The 24,754-nt window shown below is 40.4% G+C and overlaps 1 protein-coding gene across 1 annotated transcript in view; it reads right to left on the reverse strand.

Annotated features, from left to right (window-relative positions):
• LOC117535705 (phosphatidylinositol-binding clathrin assembly protein-like) overlaps nt 1–19,824 on the reverse strand; it is a gene marked incomplete at both ends in the record, with an annotated part of 46,885 nt that extends 27,061 nt beyond the window's left edge. The window contains 2 exon segments of the mRNA XM_034200225.1: nt 7,730–7,872; nt 19,779–19,824. Of these exon segments, the coding sequence (XP_034056116.1) occupies nt 7,730–7,872; nt 19,779–19,824 (189 nt within the window).
• Between the last annotated feature and the right edge of the window lie 4,930 nt (nt 19,825–24,754).

The raw sequence follows: 24,754 nt of genomic DNA on the forward strand, positions 1-24,754 counted from the left end.
AAACACTTTTACCAAAGAAAAAACTATTTAACATGAACAAAAACAAATTAACAAGATGCGAAACACTTTTACAAAGCTAGAGACACATTTAAATTTTTTAAAACAAAATTACATTTTCTTAAGAAAAAATTACATTAGCGAAACACTTTTATGAGAACTGAGACAAATTTACAAGTCCCGAAACCCTTTAACATTTGCCGAAACACTTTAACAAAAACTAGAGAATCAAACCGGAAAGGGAATGTCCATCATACCGGAAGTGACGTGCAAGTGATAGACACAAACTTAAGTTTGTTTTGGCGGATAGACCACCGGTACCTATGGACGGTATAAGTGTGTTTATGGTCGTTAAACATGTTTGGTCCGTTTTGTGGAAACCACCTGGGCCAAGTGACACGATATACTTTCTCGTGCGCACAAGAAAGTTACCGGTTCGCCAAGTAGGAAGTGGAGCTGTGCCTTTTACGCACCGCCTTCGCTGTGTTTATCTTCATTAGAACAGCTAAAGAGCGACTGCATGCTGCTACGTTTTAACCACACACACACACATCACACTGCCCGATTATTCCCCCTATTACTCGTTTTATGAAGGAGAAGTCCGGTCACCAAGGCGCACGAAGTGTGTGTGTGTGTGTGTGTGTTCGGTGTGTCTGTCCGACACCGGCATTTGTTTTCAAATGACCATGAACAGTAATTTACACACATCTGGCCAATTCCATAGATATATGTGTGTTCCCAAATGAAATGAACGATGTAGTGCTCAGTGCTGTCGCAGTGCACCGGAACGAACGACACTATCATAATATCTTCTGAAAACAAATGCCAGTGTCACACACATACACACGCCCTGGTGGACGGACATCTCCTTCATAAAACTAATAATAAGGCGTAATAATCGGGCAGTTTGATGTGTGTAGAGGTGTGTCAATCAATCAATCAATCAACAACTTTATTAATCCCGCAAGGGGCAATTGGTTATGAGCAGCAGCTTATGTCATGTACATAGGCAGGAACATACAAGAAGAAAACACACAGATACACCCGGGAGCGCAGATGTGGATAATTCCAATTTACACTATAAATAGTTCAAAGCATCACAATAATAAATAAATAATCAAGTTAAAAGCCTTTTCAAGAATTTAAAAGTTTGAGTGCAGAAGGGATGAATGATTTAGAAAAGCGATTTGTCCTTTGATCAGGTAGAGCATATCTACGCCCTGATGGCAACAGACGAAATTCATGTGAAAGTACATGACCTGGAGAGTTCAGAATGCTCTCTGCTTTCCGCAGAATCTGTTGGTTACAGAAGGAATTTAAGTCTCTCTGTTTCACGCTGATGATCTTGGAGCAGGTTTTAACAATGATGTTCAGGCTATTCCTGTCTTTCAGTGTAAGGCTATGGAACCAGCAGATAAAAGAAAAACAAATAAGGCTCTCAATGAATGCTTGGTAAAAACGACAAAGAATGAAAGGCCTGACAGAGAAAGAGTTCAGTTTGTGAAGAAGGTGCATTCTCTGTTGACCCCGCTTCACAACACACTCAGTATTCACATCAAATTTGAGGTGGTCATCGAAAATGGTGCCAAAGTATTTGTATAATGTGACAATTTCTACCTTATCATTGTGTATGATGCACTCCTTAGGAACATCCTTGTGACGTCTAAAATCAATGATCAATTCCTGGGTTTTGGAGACATTTAAATCCAGAAAACTGTCGTCACACCAGGAAATAAAATCGTGTGCCTGATACGCACATTGTAGAGGATCAAGTTCACCACCTACTACTGACATGACAAGGCCTTTAACAATTTTTTCAAACATTTTCATTACCAATGACATTAAAGCCACCGGTCTGAAGTCGTTTAGGACTTTAGGATGAGGTTTCTTAGGGATAGGAATTACAGTTGAGGATTTCCACATATCAGGAATTTGGCTATTCTCAAGTGACAGTTGGAAGATATGCTGGAAAACACCACAGAGTTCGCTAGCACAATACTGGAGTGTACGCCCACAAATATGGTCAGGACCTGGGGCCTTCCTAATATTGACTCGTTTTAAGAGATTCCTAACATCATCCTGTTCAATGACTATGTCTGAGATAGGGGAGAGAGACTCTCTAAGGGTTGAGGTGTTTATGGAGAAATCATTTTTCTCGAATCGAGAATAACAAATGTTAAAAGCATTGGGGAGGTCTGCCTCATTTGTTCCCTCAATGTTAATGGGATTCCTAGCCCTGTCATTGTTGTTACCCTGGGAATGGAGGACATTGATTTGATTCCCCTCCAGGCTTCCCGAAGATCTCCACTGCTGTATTTGAGTTCCACCTTATAAGCTATTTTAGCTTTTCTTATCTCATTTAATTCTTTTTTTCTCGGTTCGCCAAGTAGGACGTGAAGCTGTGCCTTTTACGCATCGCCTTCGCTGTGTTTACCTCTGTTAATTTCTTTTTTGTCCTGACTGTTTCCAGTATAAAATATACGTTTCTTTCTATTTATAACACTCTTTAGTTCCTTCGTGACCCACAGCTTATTATTAGGGAAGACGGTAATGTCTTTACAAGGAATGTTAGACTCCACACAAAATGATATGTAGGATGAGACAGTTGACGTCAGTTCATTGAGATCAGAGCATGAGCTATAAAACACATCCCAATCCGTGCAGTCCAAACATGTAAGGTGGCAATGCTTTCCTCTGTCCAACATTTCACAGTTTTTTTTTGTGCACACTTGTTTTCTCCAGATGGGTTTGTAGATCGGCACCAGTGTGTGTGTAGAGGTGTGTGTGGTTAAAACGTAGCAGCATGCAGTCGCTCTTTAGCTGTTCTAATGAAGGTAAACACAGCGAAGGCGATGCGTAAAAGGCACAGCTTCACGTCCTACTTGGCGAACCGAGAAAGTACATCGTGATGAGCAAAACTGTGTCACTTGGCCCAGGTGGTTTCCACAAAACGGACAAAACATGTTTAACGACCAGTTACTCGTAGGCCTACCGTCCATAGGTACCGGTGGTCTTTCAGCCAAAACAAACTTAAAGGGGACCTATCATGCAAAATGCACTTTTTAATGTCTTTTATACATAAATATGTGTCCCTGGTGTGTCAGGGAACTCACGCAGCGTCAGAAAATAAAACCCTCTCTCTTTTCCTCCGTACTAAAATCTCTAAAAACGGGGGTACAACGGAGCTGATCCAGATGTGCGTCCGATATGACGTAATATCGGAAATGTGGACCCACGGCACTATCAGAAAGTTGCTATCAGAAACAATGCCCGATGCCTCAATGAATCTTGCCTTTATTACTGTACTACATAAAGATGGGAAAGACCCCTTGAATTGTTCTTCATTTAGGCCTATAAGCCTCTTGGATCATGATTATAAGATTATCACCAAAGTATTAGCAAAACAACTGGAAATTATTTTACCTAAACTAATTAGTCCTGATCAAACAGGTTTTGTCAAGGGCAGATATTCTTCTGATAATATAAGGATAATATTATAAACCATTTGGACACCGGTCAGAAGCCATCTCTGCTTCTTTCTTTAGATGCAGAGAAGGCTTTTGACAGGGTTGAGTGGAATTTTCTTTTTGCTATCTTGAACAGGTTAAATATGGGCTCTCGGTTCATAGAGTGGGTCAAATCAATTTATAAAAATCCTAAAGCAGCGGTTATCACTAACTGCAGTTCCTCAGATTTGTTTCCACTAACAAGGAGGACAAGACAGGGATGTCCTCTGTCACCTTTGCTTTTTGCTATTGTAATTGAACCACTGGCGTCATATGTGCGAGACAACATAAGTATTAAAGGAGTGAAGATTAACGATGAACACAACATTTCTCTATATGCTGACGATATCATTCTTTACTTAAAGGGGACCTATCATGCAAAATGCCCTTTTGTACGTCTTTTATACATGAATATGTGTCCCCGGTGTTCCAGGGAACTCACCAAGTGTCAGAAAATACAACCCTCTCTATTTTCCTCCATACCCAAATCTCTAAAAAAGGGGCTGCAACGGATCTGATACAGACTGATCCAGATTTGAACACTGTCCTGACGTCAGGACGATGTCGCTATGGCTATTGGTCAATTCTCCACCTATCAGGGGAATGAGAGGTTGGGCCACGGGTTGTAGCAACGGCAGGAACTGCTTCGATAGTGTTTTTGAGGAGCTTTTTGATTACAGATTTGAAAACATCGTTGCTTGCTTTAAAAGTAGCACAATTCATTATGTCAAACCTTGGAAAGTATCTAGATATCCCTGCCCTAATGCCAAAGTGACTGCCAACTCCCCTCTCCTGCAGGGGGGCGTGGTCAGCTGAAGCTCACAGAATCAGCCCCCTGCAAAAACAGGGCTGGAAAGAGCAAATAGAGCGAAATGAGGCATGGCTAAAATGCAGGATCTGTTTGGTGATTTGAAAAAAGATATATATTTATATAGGTATGGCCCAACAATATATGTTTCAAATATAGCATGATAGGTCCACTTTAACAGACCCAGAAAATTCAGTACCACATCTGCACGACACGATAGAGCATTTTGGAAGGTACTCAGGATATAAAATGTATTTTAAGAAATCGAATGCTTGTTTCTTAAATATGACGCCAACAGCAAATTTGGAAAAGTCTTGTTCTTTTAATTTGTCACCAGGTGGCTTTAAATACTTAGGAATAAATATAACACCACACCTGGATAATCAGTTTAAAGAGAATTACAATCCGCTCATTGACAAAATCAAACAGGATTTATCTAAATGGTCCACATTACCAATATCACTGCTAGGAAGAATTAATGTCATAAAAATGAATATTCTACCGAGATGTATTTTTCTTTTTCAAATGTTACCATGCTATTTATCCGCTGACTATTTTAAATCTCTCAATAGACACATCTCAAAATGTATCTGGTGTAATAAAAAACCAAGAATCAAGTTACTTACTCTTATGAAACCAGAAACTATGGGGGGTCTTGGTCTTCCGAACTTTCAACACTACTTCTGGTCGGCTCAATTAAGAAATGTACTATCTTGGTCTCTGGGAAGAAAGGATTCACTATGGGTTCAGATAGAAGCCAATACCTTTGACCCGTTGCCAGTGGAAACTCTTATATTTGTTAAAGACTTCAATAAGGTGAAAAATATGGCCAAATGTTTTACAGTGGTCAATACACTTTTAGCCTGGAGGGACTGTACAAAGAAAGTTCATGTTAACTCAGGTATTTCGATATTTTCTCCTATTTTGAACAATCCTGATCTTAGCAAATATTTGTTGTCAATTAATATAAACAAATGGACGAAATCAGGTATAAAGCAATTGAAACATTTGTTCCACAAAGATATAACATTGAAATAATTTAATGATTTAAGAGCCGAATATGACATTTCAAACAAGGTTTTGCTCAGATACCTGCAAGTTAGGAACTTGATCCACTCAATTATTAAAGGCAATAAATTGAGATCGGGATTGTTGGAAGAGAAGGAGATATTGATGTCATCGAGCACGATCAAAGGTAAAATTAGAGAATTGAATGCAGTTTTTTCTAAAAGAGCTCAGTCATCCTTTCTAACTTAAAAAAAGATCTGGGAAAAGGACTTAGGGATACAGATAGATGAAACTACTTGGCTGAATATCTGTGAAAGAACACATTTTCCATTCACAAGCAATAAAATCAAAGAAGCAAACTTTAAATGTATCAACACATTTTACCTCACACCCATAAAGATGCATAACAGTACCAAAGAAAACTCTCCAAAATGTGCGAGATGTAAAGTAAAAGGAGGAACATTTATGGATCTGTTTTGGGACTGTGATCTCTTGAAACATTTCTGGGATTCGATTCATGCTCTCACAAAAGCCGTTTTAGACATCGAAATGAGCCAAAATCCATGTTTTTTCCTGTTAAATGACATGCGAAACTTTAAACTGAACCCCAAACAGATAACACATTTTTTACCTCTGGAGAAAATGACATTGGAAAAATGGAATCGTGGACATATTTTTCAAGCTCTGTGGTTGCCATTGTTTTCTTATTTGGAAAATATATCTGAGATATGACCAGTGATGGAATGGTGCATTCTGTGGCTATTTTTCCTGACGGCCGGAAATACTAGTAGTGGTGTTGTCATTGTCTACATTGTCGCTGTATTGTATAATTATTATTATTTTTTTCTTTTTCGTTTTATGTTTATTTTCATGGCTCTATTGTTTAAGTTATATTGATATGCATTTTTTCGCCCGGAGGGAGGGAGGGGGGAGTGTAGTGAGTGTACTGTGATATTACAATATAAATGAAATGGCATCGATTACTGTACACTATAATGAAATAAATAGACTTGTAAAAAAAAATAAAAAAAATAAACAATGCAGGACTGTTTTGGGCGTAATACGGTCGGTGTTAACATTAGCATCGCTAACACTCAGAGCTAACCTGTGCATGTGTGTGAAGAAGCAGGAAATAAAAAGTAACTCACCTTGTGTTATAACCGGCAAGAGAGAAAGCCTTTGAGCTCCATACTGTTTTAGAAATAATCCATAATAATCCATGATATGGCGTTTCATCACGGCAGCATTTAATTTAAACAGTAGCTGCGGGGTCCCGCATGAGCTCAGCCCCCTCCTTTTTTATTTGTTATACATTTTTTTTTTTTTTAAAGCTTTATACCCAAAATCAGCACTTTTGAAACAGGAAGTGAAATAGAGGGATATGAGGCATGGCTAGAGCATGGATGTATAATAAGAACTGGATAGAGCGTCGGAGGCGGGGTCTCGTTCTTTCCTATGAGAGCTGCTCATTGGCGCATGAGGACAAAATGGCCCAACTTTTGAGAGAGCGAAACATCACAGATTACCCATCATGCCTAGCGGTCAGAGCAGAAGAACCCGTACGTGCGCTCACAGAGCATGCGCCCCTTAAGCCCCACCCCCCGAGCTCCCACTCTCTGCTCAGTAGAATGAATGGAGACAGAAAATAAATCTAGATTTGGCTTTTAGTGCATTTTACAACTTTAAGGACCGAATGATTCTAATAAGGGCTATACAATAGTTCATACTGGGTAGTTTATTTAGTTTAAAAAAAAATATCCACAGATTTACAGACGTCTCTTTCCCAATGTTAGTCAATGGGGAAAAGTCTTTCTGGGCCCAGTGACGTCACGGACTGATACGGAAATTGGACACAAGGAATATTTTCATCAGAGTCCGGCGCACTTCCTGGGGTCTTGGGCTAGAATGGGTGATCTGTTTGGTATTTTGAGCACTTCATAGACATGTTTTTTATATATTTTTATATATTTGAGACCTATGCTATTGCCTAAAAATAGCATGATAGGTGCACTTTAAGTTTGTCTCAATCACTTGCACGTGACTTCCGGTATGATGGACATTCCCTTTCCGGTTTGATTATCTAGTTTGTTAAAGTGTTTCGGCAAATGTTAAAGTGTTTCGGGACTTGTGAATTTGTCTCAGTTCTTGTAAAAGTGTTTCGAGAATGTGATGTTGTTTACATTAGCGAAATGTAAACAAAATTACAAAGTGTTTCACACTTTGTAATTCTCGTTTGCACTTCTCAGCCACCGTAGTTATATAACTGTTAAGCAATGAAGAGTGTCACTCTGTTAACTAGAGCATGTAGCATGATACTTTGAGATAATAATAATCTCATACACTGTAAAATGAAAATAAAGTTTATTTCCATCCAATTCAGGAAATGTGGAGAACAGCTGTAGGTGCTGACCTCATTGCCGTAGACCATCAGATGGTGTGTGGCGGTGAGGGACTTGAACACCACAACCCAGCTGGTGTTGGTGGTCCTCTCGAACAGGGTGTCAGCCAGCTGAGGGATGTTCACATTCATCTCATTTGTGCACTGAATTAAATCTGAGGAAGGAGAAAGAAATGAAGAGGGGACAGAAATGTACAGTGTTACAGCAAAAACTGGCAAATCAGGTAAACAAGGGCATGCAATAATTAAGCAATCATACACGAGAGGCCGTTCTTGAACGTCATTATTGGTACGACAGTACTGCGGCAGGACCGAGGCGCTTGCGCCGAGGTCCGTACGCCTGTACTGGAGTACCAATAATGACGTTCAAGAACGGCCTCAAGTGTATGATTGCGATTCTATTACACAAACTATCATTGTAATCAACAATATCGTAAAATAATTTCATAATGTGGTCTAATTTGCTCCCAAACCTACGCTTTCTGCTTGAGTTAATCTCCGTCAGAAAGTAGTTCCTAGAAAGTAGTTCCTATGGTAACAATAGCCGATCAAACACTCCTGCTACCCCGCTTACAGTTATTGATATCATATAATTATAGTAAATAATATATTATCGCACTTTCTCCGGTCCCCGAGATTGGGCTTTCAGTAGCTCTGGAGAGAGCTTTCGCACCTGTGGCCACTAATGGCGCGTTTCCACTGCAGCGGGTAGCCCCGTTTAAGCGTCCATAACCGTCCTCAAGCGGCCAGGCCGGTTTTTGGTGGCGTTTCCATATAGCCTAGTACCGGCCAGCGGGTACTTTTTCCCTCTTTTTCCGACCTCATAAAATCGTGGTTCCCTCAGACCAGGGCCAGGGCTGAACTAGTGACGTCAACACTCTCGACTGCTGATTGGTCAGAGAGAATCGTCACAAGATTGCGCGCGAGTTCATCCCTAGCGTCGCATATATATATCTAGAAGCAAGTTTGCAGCATTTTTATACACAGCATTTTGTAAACGGAGGAGCTACAAAAATGGCTACTTCTAAGAAAAGCACACCGTGGTCGACCGAGGAGGTGACGACGTTCATTCATCTCATTGGGGATGATCAAATCCAGCGGGAGCTCGACGGAACAACTCGAAATGTGAACAAAAACAAAGCCGATCGCCCCGCCTACACTGCGTTGCTACCCCAGGTCCTAAACTGTAATGGAAATGCGCCACGGCCTGGGCCGGCCAGCGAGGCAGCCCGAGGCCAGAGCGAGGACGCTTAGGGACGCTTAAACGGGGCTACCCCGCTGCAGTGGAAACGCGCCATAACGGTCATCATTTCTCTGCTTTGTTTCAAGACCCGCATCAGAAAGCTTTTGAATGGTGGTACTTCTCCAGTTGGTCTACCTGCTCTTCACGTAGCTCTGCATGTCGTCGTTTAGGTGCTTTTTTTTCTGGAGATAGGCACTCCTCAATCCACTCCTCCATAGTAAGACCCCCCCGGAGGTCGAAGTTAATCTTAAATGTTTCCATCTTATGCTTTGTAAGTTTGTTTCGTAACGGAAGAAATTTAAATATATGTATAAAACTGACAAGTCAAATCAAGCAATCTGATTGGTCGATAGTGTTTTTACGGACCTCTTTGATTACAGATTTGAAAACAACGTTGCTTGCTTTAAAAGTAGCACAATTAATTATGTCAAACCTTGGAAAGTATCTAGATATCCCTGCCCTAATGCCAAAGGAACTGCACACTGAATATGTTTTGCCGTTTGATGTCTATGTCTGGACCGCTGTGTAAAAAGGAGGGTTTCTGCCCCGTTACTTCTCCACTGCTTTCTTGTTCCAGTTTGAAAAGCAAACTGCTGCCCAACGGTATACTGTTTTTCTCAGACGCGGAGGGATACTGACTTGTTGTGAAAAGGCACGTTCTATTTGATCGTTGTTTGATCGTGGAATCAAACACGCCTATTGACCAATCAGAGAGCTTGCTCACACCTATGTGTTATAGAATAAAGAATAAGCTTAACTAATTAAATATAGAGAAGAAAAGCACATATTAGGTAAAATAGAATAAAAATAAAGACAAATAACTTAAGACAGGCAACATATTAGGTGTGTTGAGACATTAAAACATTTTTGGGGCATTTATTACAATGTAGGTTTTTCAGATAAAAGGTGATTATTGCACAGTATTGCAAGAAAAGTGTCTATATTGCACATTGCGATATGTGTTTATCGCACAAGATGCACAGTCTGTAATTGAAGAAGAAGAAGATTCAACTTATTGTCATTACGTAGTACAGGTTCTATGTAACGAAACGGTTTCTCTGCATTTGACCCATCCTAGTGTTAGGCTGCCATTACGTACGGCGCCCGGGGAGCAGTGTAGGGAACGGTGCCTTGCTCAGGGACACCTCGGTAGCACTTGGTCTTTCCGGGACTTGAACGGGTGACCTGCCAAGCCAAGTCCCTATGGACTTCGCCACCTATAAAAGGCCTTTGGACCCCCCCTCAAGCGCTTTGGAGATCTAGGGGACTTGAACCCCAGGTTGGGAAGCACTGTTTGTCATGGTTTTGGATTTGTTGTTTTCATTTTCCACCTTTTTTATTTTGAAATGTTTTCCTCCTTGTGTCTTGTCTGGTCCTGCTTCCTGTGTTTGCCTCCCTGTCGTCAGTTTCCCTGGTGTGTCTGATTGTGTTCACCTGTTGCCCTTGTGTTTCTGCCTCCCCTGCCTAGCTGTGTCTTGTCGTGTGATTACCCTTCTGTGTATTTGGTCTTCTCTTCCCCTGTGCTCCATGTCTGTTCGTCGTCTTTCCATGTCCATGCTACCTTGTCTCTTCATGTCCTTGTTCCCTGCCTCGCCTATGCTCGTCTTTGCTAGTCCATGTCTCCTGCCTGTTCCCGCCTGTAAGTTTGTTCCTGTCTGTCGTGCTCCCCAGTTTTGTTTTTGTTAATTAGTTTCTTGTTTTTCATGTCTTCGGCTTTTTTTGGAATAAAGCTCGCTTTTTGTTAACCAAACCTTTTTGTATTTTTTAACTGCATTTGGGTCCTATTTTCCCCAACCTTGACAGTGTTCAGATATGATCAAACTTTGACGGGGGAAGTATTTATTTAAAAAAAACAAAAAAAAAACATGACAAACTATTGAGGATGATTCCAGTTATCCAATATTCCTATCCATGAGAGGCCAAAGGAGAGGCTTGGCAGACGGAGTAAATAAATATTTATGTGAATGTTATATTTGAGGGCCGATTAATGATCCTCTCCAGGCTGACAGTTTGCTCATTATATGACATTCAGAGCAACGTGGTTTTACTATAGATTCAAATTATAATTAAAAAGTTCGGTAACACTTTATATTAAGGTACACAAATTAACCATCAACTAGTTGTTAATTAGCATGCATATTAGCAGTATAATGGCTCTTTATTAGTCATTATACAACACTTATTAATGCCGTATTCTACATGACCATATTCTACAAGTAATAAGCCATTAGTTGAGAGTTTTTCCTCAATAACACTCTAATTAGTGCTTATTTATTGCAAATAAGGAAGTTGTTGTACATGAGTTTTGGTCTTAATATGCGCTGCTCAATATGGGCGTAATAAGGCAGTAGTAGCACAAGAATAGTAATTCTCCCATAATAACACTTAACAAATATGATCTATTCTTATGGAACAAGACATGAAACTATAAGTGTTAATTGTGAAAATAACTCAAAATTAGGTATTTATATCTTATAATATGTTTTGGGGTATTGACAGTTCAGCTACCAATAGCAAGGTGATATTGACCTGTATGTTTAATATTTGCACATTTATATTTTTGTAAAATGTGTACTGAAGGTTAGACCCGGGTACAGGAAGTAGGAGAACGTGAACGGAATATAATGGCAGTAGACATCCATGAGTACACTGCCACTAATTTTCCCTATGCAACCTGAAGAGTAAAAGCAAGGGTCAAGTCCGTCAGAAAGCAATGACTGTAAGTGTAAGTGTGAGCCTTACACTGTAAGGATTAGTAACATGTATTGTGTTTATGTGATGACATGTGGAGATGTTTAAACTCAATGAGAAAATGCGTTAGCATACATGCTAGCGTTAGCCATACTAGCCTGTATACATGCTTATTGTACAGCTAGCATTAGCTATGTTTACCTTGTATGAGATCATTAAGTGCCTTGTAACTTAACTTCTTTTTTTATAGTTTCACTCCGTTTGAATGTCAGTGGACTGCAAATAAGTCAATAAAGGAGCATGGCTGCTCATTCCCTGGCTCTCAAAAGAGTTTGGCTGGCTGTTTAATCTATGTTCACACTGAGACAACACAGAGAGAGAACAGTACACCTATTGTGTGAGAACATACAAGCAGGTCACACAGTATGATCACAAATACATAAACTCTGTTAAAAATCAGTTTTTATTAAAAAGTACAGGCTGCATATGTGTTCTCAGCCTTGGAGAAACGTGACATGTTTTGGAACCTCTCTTTAGTGGTTCATTAATAAAACAGATATTTCAACGTGTGCCTACTTTGTTCATGTACTTTTGAGGTTAATTTCAGTAGTTGTGTGCTATAATGTATTTACAAAGTGTGAAGAGGAGGCAACTTTAGAATAGGGAACCTGTTCTGGTCAATTAGAGTCAAACTATTAGCTTATTGGTTATGAACAAGACTTCACTTTAGAATAGGGAACATATTTTAGATAGAAATACCTAATTAGAGTCAAACTACTAGCTTATTGGTTATGAACAAGACTTCACTTTAAAATAGGGAACATGTTCTTAGATATAAATACCTAATTTTGAGTTGTTTAGACACAATTAACACTTGTAGTTTCATGTCTTGTTCCATAAGAATAGATTATATTTGTTAAGTGTTATTATGGGAGAATTACTATTCTTGTGGTACTACTGCCTTATTAGGCCCATATTGAGCAGCGCATATTAAGACCAAAACTCATGTACAATAAGTTCCTTACTTGCAACACATAAGCACTAATTAGAGGGTTATTGAGGAAAAACTCTCAACTAATGGCTTATTACTTGTAGAATATGGTCATGTAGAATAAGGCATTAATAAGTGTTTTATAATGACTAATAAAGAGCAAATATACTGCTAATATGCATGTTAATTAACAACTAGTTGATGGTTAATTTGTGTACCTTAATATAAAGTGTTACCAAAAGTTCAAGTTTAAGAGGCCACCAAAGTTGGACTAAGGATAATAGTAAGGTTTTTAAGTTTTAAACAGTTCCAGAAATGACTGTCACAATCTGTCCAACCGTCTCACTCTGCAGTGATGAACCACAGAAGTAACATAGTCCAGGTTAACTGTTGAGCAGGTCCGGTCCTAGACTTTTGGGGGCCCTAAGCGAGCTTTGGCTTGGGGGCCCCCCTCACTCTAGCGCGTTCTCACTACACAAAACACAGAACCAACTTTTGTCTTAAGATGTTAGCATAAGCACACATATTGTATAAATAAGCATGTAAACACCGTGGACCTAACCTCCTCTAGAGGGGTCCCCCGGGAAGATTTTCTTTGAAATATTGAAGTTAAAAGCATCAATCTGGTGCACTTTGAGAGCAAAATTAAGAGATCTATGGACACATCTCTCAACACCCATATGAAACTGAACTGTAAACAGATTTTTCTTTATGGATATTTTACAAATCACTTAAAAGGTGGGGTAGGTAAGTTTGAGAAACAGGCTCGAGATACACTTTTTGTTATATTCCATGGAATGCTCTTAACATCCCGATAGCAATGAATATCTGAAGTGCTTTGACAAAAAATCCATAAAAAATGTCATCTGTGGAAGTCGTACTACTGTAAAAAGCACGACCACTCATGTTAGCCGGCCCGGCTAAAGTAACTGGATGGCCTACCTGCCTGTCAGCCTTCCATCTGTGCACAAACTGATCTCGTGCCCTCATTGGTCATGTGCGCATTCGTGTGTGTTGGAGGAGGGGCTCTGTAAGGAAGTAGCAGATTTCTTCCGGCTGTGTATTTTCAAATTCTAGCGCACTCGAGCTGGTTTCTCCAAAATTACCTACCCCACCTTTAAACTGTATTCTTGTGTTGTCATATAGTATTTCATAACTGTTTTTCATTTATTCTCTCTGGCTGTCCATCTCATAATGTCCACATAGAAACAGGCTGTCAATAGGAATATCATTCAGAAGAATTATAATTTCTTGCAAAAATCTGTCACAAAGAGGTTGCACATTTAAATTCAGGTGTTGTTATGGCAACGTCAGTGGCCAAACAGCCACATTTACTGCTGCAAATACGTTCAAACATGCTGTCGACAAGTAAAGCAGTGGCAACTATGCCACCATTTCAGCTGACTTTTTCTCAGAAATACTGTCACATAACATCCATATATTTCAGTGCTAGGTTGATGCTTAGCTAAGCTAACTATGAAACACTTTAACTGATAGGACTCCGGATCAACTGTGTAATGTAAGGTAGCTTCTAGTCGAACAGTAAGTCAACATTTTCCAGAGAGCTTTCTTTGAAATCACCAGGTAACGCTAAAAAACATTACATTTAGATTGTATGACAAAGTGTTTATTTAATATATCTGGCTAGCTATAGCTACTTGTTAACGGTTTAGCTTACCCCGTGATTCAAAGTAACTTCAACGTAGCTGTAATTTATGCTTTTCTTACATGTTCGCATAACTTGGAAGTTTACTGACATTTACATACCTTGTTCACCTGGCTCAAGTGGTGGCTCTGGGGTTGTTGTGTGAGCGACCACTTGAGAATTTTCGTCTTTTAAAAAAAAAAATGTTCTTATGTCCATCTTCAAAAACTCTGAGTCCGACTGACTGTTTATTTGAAACATTGTCACAGCTCACAGGATAGGTACCTGTCAGCCAATAAAACAGATGTTTATTTCTATTCAACTCTCTGGTTGGTCTGGTGTCTTGCCTCTGTTGCATTCACTGAACACGGGAAATTAAAATCCTGCCGTCCTCTCTATCAATCAATCAATCAATGTTTATTTATATAGCCCAATATCACAAATGTTACATTTGTCTCAGTGGTCTTCACAGTTTGTACAGAATATCAGTATGACAATACGACACCCTCTGTCCTTAGACCCTCACATCGTACAAGGAAAAGCTTCCAGAGAAAACCCACAGTTTAAAGGGAAAAATGGGAGAAACCTCAGGGAGAGCAACAGAGGAGGGATCCCTCTCCCAGGACGGACAGACGTGCAATAGATGCCGTGTGTAAATCGAAAAGATAATACATTTACAACATAGGTAGTCCAAAAGTCTCTAGTGCCATAATGAGGTTCAGGTAAAGCACGGTTATTGACTCAATAATATAATACATGACTTTGAGAGTAGGCAATCTAGGCATATTAACACAATTAATTAAACATACTTATCACGGCGACGGTGCTGAGATAAAAAACAAATTATATTTAAAAAAATATATATATTTAATTATTTATTTTTTTGCTAGGGGGCCCCTTAATGGCTGCGGGGCCCAAAGCGGCCACTTATGTCGCTTAATGCGTCGGGCTGGCTCTGCTGTTGAGTATGGGGCCGGGCTACATGCGTGGTCCATGAATCCTCCTCAGTGTTTGTTGAAAGCCACACAAAAGGCTTTCTGCTTTTTACATACACAATAGGCCACACATGTGACAACAAAGGCCCTTTCAGATGTGACTGAAATGGCTGTGGGGTGTTCCTGAAGTTTACCTTCTGAAATGCAAATCACAACAGCCAGCAGCTCCTGATCATCGGACAGACACGATACAGAACAATAAATGCACCATGGGTAGTTAAGCTTGTTGAGTGCTACAACTGAGAAGCCGTAACTTGAGTTCAGCCATTTCTGTTGAGCACTGCTAGCACTACAGTTTGTATCTGAGTCTGAACAATGTGGGACACATGTGGAACCAGGAACAACAAGCTACCTATAACTCCAGGTCATCAGAAATCTGCAATTTCAATGTTGCCAAAATAAAATGATGATGCAATATTGTATGAAGGAAAAAAATCAGTTTGTTCTGCTGAACAAGTTAAAAAATAGTCATGTTCCCAAAGGGTTAGAGACCAGGGGCCTCATTTATAATGCTGTGCGTAGGATTCACGTGGGAAGGTTGCTTACGTAGTAGAAATCCAAAAAATAGATACAGCAATTTTCCGACATTTTCCGATTCACCAAACATTGCGTACCGGCGAGGAAAGTGCGTACGGCACTTCCTACGCCGGTTTCCCTTTATAAATCACAATCGACTCGAAATGCGGTGCAGCTTTTGCGGGCTTCACGTCCCATTCATTCATTCATTTTGACTGACTTTATGAAGAAGATAGCAGGAAATGACGACAGAACAGCTAAAAAAGACATCTCACACCGTGTCAGATTTTGGTTAATTTGGGGAGGTCGAGATAAAATCATATTCTGAGTCTGACAGTGACTTTGAAGAAGAGGATGAGATTGAGCATCAGCTAGTTACAAAAAAAAAAGACGAGCCACAGGACCAGCGGGCAAAAAAACAAGTAGCATTTTAATTCATTAATGTGATCTAACAAATGTAAAAGGGCAAATATTAACCATATATGCTGCCGTTTATATTGCTTGTAATTGAGATGAAGTAAACATCTGTTGAGTATTATTACATGGTTTAGTTGAATACTCGATTCTGATTGGTCAATTCAGAACACGTGACACGTTGTTAATCCAGAACAGACAGACCGCTGTCAAGCACTTATTGACCGTTGTTAAGGACGCTCACATCTGCACAAACAAGTCCGTTCGATTTAACTGTATACAGTTTGGCCTAACTGACAAGACAAGAGCGACAAGACAAGAGCGGAGAAGTAACGGGCAGACACCCTCCTTTTTACGCAGCGGTCCAGACATAGACAACAGACGGCGACACATATTCAGTGTGCAGTTTCTTTGTCATTAGGGCAGGGATATCTAGATACTTCCCAAGGTTTGACATCATGAATTGTCCTTCTTTTAAAGCAAGCAGCGATGTTTTCAAATCTGTAATCAAAAAGCTCCTCAAAAGCGCTATCGAAGCAGTTCCTGCCGTTGCTACGTTAGTTCAAACGGTAACAAGGGACTATTTTTCTTAGCGGATGCATGTCAATTTAAATCAATACAACTATTTTTTAAATCAATAAAATCATTTTCTAAATCCATAAAAGCATTTCAATTAATATTGAGAGTCATGTCGTTACTTTGTTGAGAATGTGGCCATGTAATAAGCGGGAAAAAGAAAAAAAAGAACACCTTCATGCCAATCTAGATCCCTCCGCTTCGCGTCGGGCTTCTGATCAGCCAGTCAGTGTTCTTTTCCCCATAATGACGCTGCACATTATCCCTTACATATAACATAAAATAGTTTGATTGTGTTGAATTGAAGCCCAAAAAGGCAGCGGGTCCAGCGGGTCCACCAGACCCATGAACACTGGCTGAGTAACAAAAATATGAACACCATACAAGGGTTAAAGCGAATCAGGAAAATAAAATGATGATTACATTTGTTTGTACACCTTGCAGCAAGAAAGCATGGCTTTGGCCACCATTTTGAGCTCTGATAACAGCTCAGATATTAAACTTAATAATTTGCAAAGTCACTCAATTTTAAACGAAGTAGCTCCAACTCAGACATGGGTTGATGAATCAATCCAACTTAGACAAGAAGAGTACAGGGGCCAGGGATCGAACATTTCTATTACTTGAAATACTCTACCTCCTAGCAGCAGCTGCTAAGCCGGGAGTTTAACAGCATATGTAATGATATATTCTCTCTGTTTCTTATAATGGATATTAAGAGCCAATAGGCTACTTGAGTGTGTAATTACATTTTCAGCTGAGAGAATACATATAACTAAATATAAAATATGTGTGTAACAGCTGCATTTCTGAGTCTGGGGCAAAGTAATTATGATATTAAAAATAAGCCAAAATAAACCAGAACTGTTAATGTCGTTTTCTGTGTAGCAAAACTCACACACACTGTTAATGTTATGTTTCTTTATGTTTAACCTGTTTTCTTAAATTGGTTCAGAAAGGCAGGTAGTTATCAGCTGCCAAGCTTTTCATGTTCCAGTTTCTATATGCAAAATAAACAAACCAATAAAAGAAAACTTACTCAAGTACCCACTGACTTTTAATTAGAGCTTTGTGATACAATAGCAACTTTGTGACACAGGCTTTAGTGAACACATGAATTTAAGCTTCTCCTTTAACAGATTTGATAAATGTGTGTACTTCTGGAAAACGCCCCAGCAATTCTCAATAAGATGGAGCACAGTTTGGAAATCCTGTGGATATATAAGATAACTTGTTTATAATATGTCTGCATGATTACAAGTTTGCATGATAATAAGAGTTGAGGGCATTCTAGTGTCCAAATATGGTTTCTGTTATGATTTATGCTTGTAATCAGAAGTATAATTGCCAGGAAATGCATCAAAAGTATAACAGGCAATCTCGAATTTGATCAGCTCTGGAAAGGGTTGGTTATGTAACGACTTCCTGTTGGCTTTACGCTTAGCAATCCAAGACTTGGGTTGCGTTCCGATAATCCAAAAATCAGCTCCTAAATTCTAACCCTATCTCCTATTCCTTAACCTCTGAGTGAAACGTCACGATGTTAAGGGATAGTGGATAGGAGAATTCAAAAGGACTTAGGAGAAGAGACTGCGGTACTTTAGAGAATCCAAATGCACTTTCACTATCCGACGTGTTTATGATGCGCCAGCGGATGTCATGAATGTGCGTCTGCTGCTGTGGGGAAACTATGGAAACTACAGTTTTCTATACAGTGGACTACAACATGGATGTTCAATTAGAACGACGGACTCATCTAGCGACTCTGCACCGTGCTCTGATGCGGTTGCTTTATGCTTTATGAACAACAGAGAAACATATTCTTCATGACCAAAGTTGGAATTTAAATAAAAAAGTGAAACTTATGCTCATCACCCTCTCCCTCCGGTCCACATTAATACAAATGATCCCAATACGTATGACTGTATGAACTATGAAAATATCTTAAAATCAATACAAATGTATTTATTATAAACGTTAGTCCTTAACATCTATCACTGTGTATATCACCATTCAAACATCTTTTAAAAGTTGAACAAACCCCACACAGCTCAGTAAAGACTGTGAAATGTTGACTTTATTTGATAATTTCAGTAAAAACTAACGTTCATATTTCTCTTTTTGATTATAATACTGATGAACGTTCAAAACAAAGCACTTTGGCAACTTACCACATACGTTTTAAAATGCTTAATAAGCACCGTAACTTTCATGATATAATTTCTCCCATAATCGTTTGTGTCCGTGAACGGCCGACTGTTGAGTGACGGCAAATGCTGCGGCTGCAATGCATTGTGGGGCAGCATTTTCTCCTCTCCTTTCGGTTAGGGAGGTCCAGTGGTTCCTAATCTAAAGGAGGTTATAAAGGAAGTTTGAAACCTCCTTTCCTTTCATTTGGAGAATTGGAACGGCACTTATCATGGCTGCCACTGACGTACTTCCGGGTCATTTCACTCGGTTAGGAAGGTTCCTAAGCGAAATGGACCACCGGTGGTCCGTGAGCGCCCCCTAGTGGTCCGTGAGTATATCGGTAAAATGTCACATTTTAAATAAATACATTTGTTTACGTTTTCCGCACTCTCGGAGGAATATCTCCGCAATTGAGTGAGCTTAACTTTCACTTTCGATTGCATGATATAGCCCAGCACAACACCTTCATCACACATGTTGCCACTTGTTTGTACCATTTTATTTCAAGAAGCGTATAAAACAAACAATGGATGTATTTTATGAACATTTATCCATGCTGGAAGTAGATTTAGATGTTTTAGGAGTTAGATAGAGGTTATTATCTAATATATGCATCCAATGAAGCATTGCATGAAGTCTGTTGATGATCAGAGGCTGTTGTTGGGGCTGCAAATACGTTTTTTTATTTTTGTTTTGTAGGCAGACCATGCAGGCCAGCCCAATGGTCACAAAGGTTCATGTGTTAATAGCATTTTTACATAAAAGCCCACGCGAGCATAAAATGTGAAGAAAGGGCTTACCCCTTGATTCCACCGGGTCCGTCTGCGCCTCGTCAGCGTCATAACCCACCGGGCTGAAGTATTAAAATAACGTGTTATAGCAGAAAGTTTAATACAGCGTATTTCTGGTATATTCATTTTTATGTCACCTGATATATAGGATGTGTGTTAACTTGAATGGACGGAAAATGATGTCCCATTTTGAGTGGAAGTAGATTAGCGCAAATGGTCTTTTCTTCCACTTTTGTGTTTTAATCAAAAAGTGGTTTTTTGGCTATTTTGTGAGTAGGTAAGGTACAGTACAGCCTGTGATTTCTGCCTTGAGTAAAATGATTACCCGTTGATGAGTATTTTTCAGAAAGTCATTTTGGGCTTTCAGGGGCAGAACTCAGTAGGTTGTCTGTAAGAGTTTTCTGTATGATCTGGAAGCTTAAATTAATAGAAGGAGGAAATATTATGTCAATTCTTGGATCTTCTCAAAATATAACTATACTTTAATTACAGTTTCCAGATATTTGAAGAGGCCAAGAGATGATGTGAGTCACACAGTTAGAGAGACAATGATCCTTCTGATGTATCAATAGATGTATTCATGATTAAGTGAGCTGACTTTGGGGTGGAAGGAAGTTCAGAGGAGGCCTTAGGATATAAGAACAGTTAACCTTTGTTAGTTAACTAATCCTATGGATGTCATGAGACGATGTTTAAACCTATAACAAGTATAGCTTTCAGAGGAAAAACATGTGACATTTGTGTGATAGGCTGCATGATCAAATATGTGTGCGTTCATTTCAGTGGCTATATGCTGTGTAATTACTAGGGCCGGGACTTTAACGCGTTAATTAAGATTAATTAATTACACAAAAATGAACGCGTTAAAAAAATTAACGCATTTTAATCGCACTTATTTTTGCACCGCGGAACGTTTCTCACTGAATGAGTTTCAGGCGGACCGATTATACTGGAGCACCAACTAACGTTCATGACTTCAGACAACAACAAACCACAGTGAACAACAGTGGGAAATGTTGTTTTACAAAACGGACGGATGGAAGCGTCGATAAGAGCACGGTTGTGTGCAAATTATGCAAAAAGGAATTCGCATATCACCGCAGCACATCGAGCCTCAAGTATCACCTCAATGCAAAACATATAGCAGCTAGCGTGGAAGCTAGCGTGGACGTTAGCCTCTTTTATCGCGTTCACACCAAAAAGAGCCGGTACTAAAATTAGTTAATGAGAACCTTTTTACCCCCACGAAAGTCCCTGCTAGAGAGCAGAGAGCTGCTAGAGAGCAGGGACTTTCGTACGGCTCTCTTGTGAGAAAAGAGCTATATTTCTGATTGGCTGGGCGGATTGCAAACCACGCCCCGTAAAACTCCCAAAAAGTTTTGTGAAGCCGCCATTTTATTATCCTCACATTAGCATTATTAGCATTAGCCCAGCGCAGAAACGCAGAGACTAACTTATGGCAACACAAAATAAAACATGGGAGCGGTGGAGATGAGGAGGTGTCGGCGTTCTGGCGATTTACTCGGAAGGCTCCAGTAGAAGCTGCTGGGAGTCCCAGCAGCTTCTACTGAAGCCTTCCCCAACTCCGGGGACTTCCGGCCGGGGACTTTGGGCGGCAGTATACGCCGTGAAGTGGTTTGCGGCCTGCCAGTAAACCCAATGCAGAAGAAGAAGAAGTGACGTCAGCGGCTTCATTTGCCTAATCCACCCCCAGGTTCAAAGAGTTCTCATGAACTAAGTTCTCATGAACCTTTGTGGGAAAAGTACTGCGGTGTGAATGCGCCAAATGGTATATTAAAATCCATGTGAAAAAAATTGCTTCTCACTGTTCTTAGGTCAAATATTTATATGTGATTAAAAATGCGATTAATTTCGATTAATTAATTAATTACAAAGCCTCTAATTAATTAGATTAATTTTTTTAATCGAGTCCCGGCCCTAGTAATTACTGCTCAACTGTACCTGTGTTTGTGTTTTATTGATTTCTCTCTGTTTTATTCTTTCATGTTATGAGTACTAAATTGCCACAACATTTTGGAGTAGTTGGTTTAAACAGATGTGTGTGCGTTATAGGGGAATGGGTGTGCGTTCTGTCATGACTCCAAAGCATTGTTGTGGGACTGCCTGAGGGCAGAGGGACATGGACGGACACACACACACACACACTGTAAGGAGATGGGGCGAAACAGATGGAGTCAACAACTGCTGACTCATTGCCTAGGGTCCCGCCCAAAAGTAAAACTGGCCAATGGAGAACTACCAGCTCACGGTCTAGGGTTCGCCCAAAAGTGAAACCGGCCAATGGAGAACTGCCAACTCACTGGCTAGCTCGCCCAGAAGTGAAATCGCCAATAACAAATAGCTAGGGAGGAGCAACCAACACAACTCCTCCCCACTTGTGTGTATAAATATTATGATATTTTGATGCTCGTCGCCCCTTCTGACTGACCGTCTCGGTAGTGGAATTGAGCCCAGAGTACTCTGTATTTTGTGTTGTTGTTTTTTGCCATTAAAACAGATTATTGTTTAACTTTTATTCTGGTGCTTTGAGTTCCTTCTTTTTATGATTTAACCAGCTCATCAAAGGACACGCGGAGCCGAGGTGGGTTTCAGACCACTCACTGCTCCAACAGGGCGCATTTCAGAACCGTTTCAGAAGCGGAGGGTCTTGCGTGCCGGCTCGCAGTTTTTGTTGATTTGGGCATATTTCCTGGACAGGCTACTTTGTGCAGACAAAGTTAATAATAATTGTAATATTCCAGTTATAAACGACATGAATCAAAGATGTGTTGCTGTATTTTAGTGGTAAAAAAATGCATTTAACATCATAATTATTCTATATATAATTTACACAGTGCCTGTAAACCGGAAGAGAACGCTGGCATATCTCCTCCTACTTGAAAGACTACGGAGGGATAGGGTCTGCAAGATTGGTTTATTTTGGGGATTGACTGGATGCTCTGACCGGTCCACTTCTTGTCCGGCACTATGCGTCGTGTCGAAAATAGACTTGCATCCTGTCTGGGACACTTCTAGCCGTAACGCGGTGCGTCTGGTGGAATGGCACCCATTGACTAGAGTGGCCGCGGTCGCTGTGAACGCCGCAGCGCAGCCGTAACGCGGCGCAGACAGACCCGGTGGAATCTAGGGGTTAGACCTCAGAGAGTTAAACTTGGGCCTGCGACCATAGTTTTACTGTGTTTTGTTTTGAAAATCCACAGTGGAGGTTTGTGTCGTACTACATGCGGTGTATTTAGCATTTCTCTCAGTAGCCAACGATCTGTGAGTCTGTTAGCTCGGACATAAACTCTGTAATAAATGTAGTCTACATTTCATAAGAGGTGTAAAACCTGAGCATTTTAAATCTCATTTGAACGAAATACTTGTAGAATCTGTAGTTGTATTTGTATTGTTGATTTAATGTGTGAACGAGGAGTTTACAGCAGAGAAGGTTAAAGGGGACCTATCATGCAAAATGCACTCTTGTACATCTTTTATACATGACTATGTTTTCCCGGTGTTCCAGGGAACTCACCAAGTGTCAGAAAATACAACCCTCTCTTTTCCTCCATACCCAAATCTCTAAAAAAAAGGGGCTGCAACGGATCTGATACAGATTTGAATTGTTTTCTACGTCACAAAAGGGGTGCTCCGCTTAGTGGTAAATTCTCCACCTTTCAGGGGAATGAGAGGTTGGGCCACGGCAGGCCATTGGCGCTCGAAAGCGCTGGAGACGCTGTAATACATATGCCAGGCCTGTAAGTGGCGCTGTAGTCTGCCACAAAAGCAGTGAAGAAGACTTCCCTTGCATGGTTGCCCTTTTGTTTATTCTCCACTGTGGCTCTTTTTCTCCCTCCCCGAGGCAAGCGTTTGCACCTCCTGCTTTAAAACAAATGGATAATGACTCTATATAATCACATGTAAGGGATAATGTGCAGCGACGCGGTCATTATGGGGAAAAGAACACCGACAGGCTGATCAGGAGCCCGATGCGAAGCGGAGGGATCTAGATCGGCATGAAGGTGTCAGCACTCTCAGGCCCCGGCCCCACGAGGACGCAAACGCCGGTCAACATGTCCGTTAAATTAGAAAAGTGCCGGTCAGAGGTCTTCCTTGTTATTTATTGAGCTTTAAAACAAATTGATAACGACTATATAATAATATAAAAATAATAAACGGAGTCTCTCTTTCCCCCCCCCCCCCCCCTCTCCTGACAGCCCGTCAGTATCCGTCTCATGCAGCTGGCTGATCCAGTAATGAGTGACCCGACAGTAAAAATAAAACATATTTATAACTAGTTTGAGAGGTAATTAAAATATCTAAGTGTGATGATTGAAGTGTGTGTTTTGCTCTGCTCACCGCTCCATCACAGCGGGCGGAGCTGCAGGTGGTCATGCAGAGCAGCGTGTCTCCGTCAGCAGCAGCTGATCTCTGTCTCCTGTCCGATTAGATTAGGGTGAGCAGGAGAGGTGGGGAGAGGCAGGGAATGATCGTATAGGGCGTACACACGGAGCCGTTTGGCACCGAGAGCACTCCGTCCGCAGATCTACCCACCTTGGGACCCGTTATCATTTGAGGGCTCCGTTTCCGCGGTTCCGTTACGGCCTTGTGTGAACGAACCGTCCATAAGATAGAGAACTGTAGCAGATAACACCCGTTTAGTCTCAGTGTAAACAGGGTCTTAGTGTGGGGGGGTGAAGCCATGTGGCAGGGCCTCTGGGAGGGTGCTCAGGTTCAGGGTTTCCGCTAGGATTTTTTTCTTGCCGGTCAAATATCCGGAAATAATTTATTTTACCGGTCATGTTTCAATAATAACAATAACAATTGTGTAGCAGAGTTTCCGTTAGCAGGTACTTACCGGAATATGACCGGATATGCTGATGTTTAAAACTCAGTTCACGGGGCTCATTTTTATATTGCTTCAGTTTATAATCGTAACAGATTGAAAAGTTCAGATTCATTTTTCAATAAATGATTCCACAAAC

The sequence above is a fragment of the Gymnodraco acuticeps genome, unplaced genomic scaffold, assembly GCF_902827175.1.
Source record: "Gymnodraco acuticeps unplaced genomic scaffold, fGymAcu1.1, whole genome shotgun sequence".
Classification (NCBI taxonomy): Eukaryota; Metazoa; Chordata; class Actinopteri; order Perciformes; family Bathydraconidae; genus Gymnodraco; species Gymnodraco acuticeps.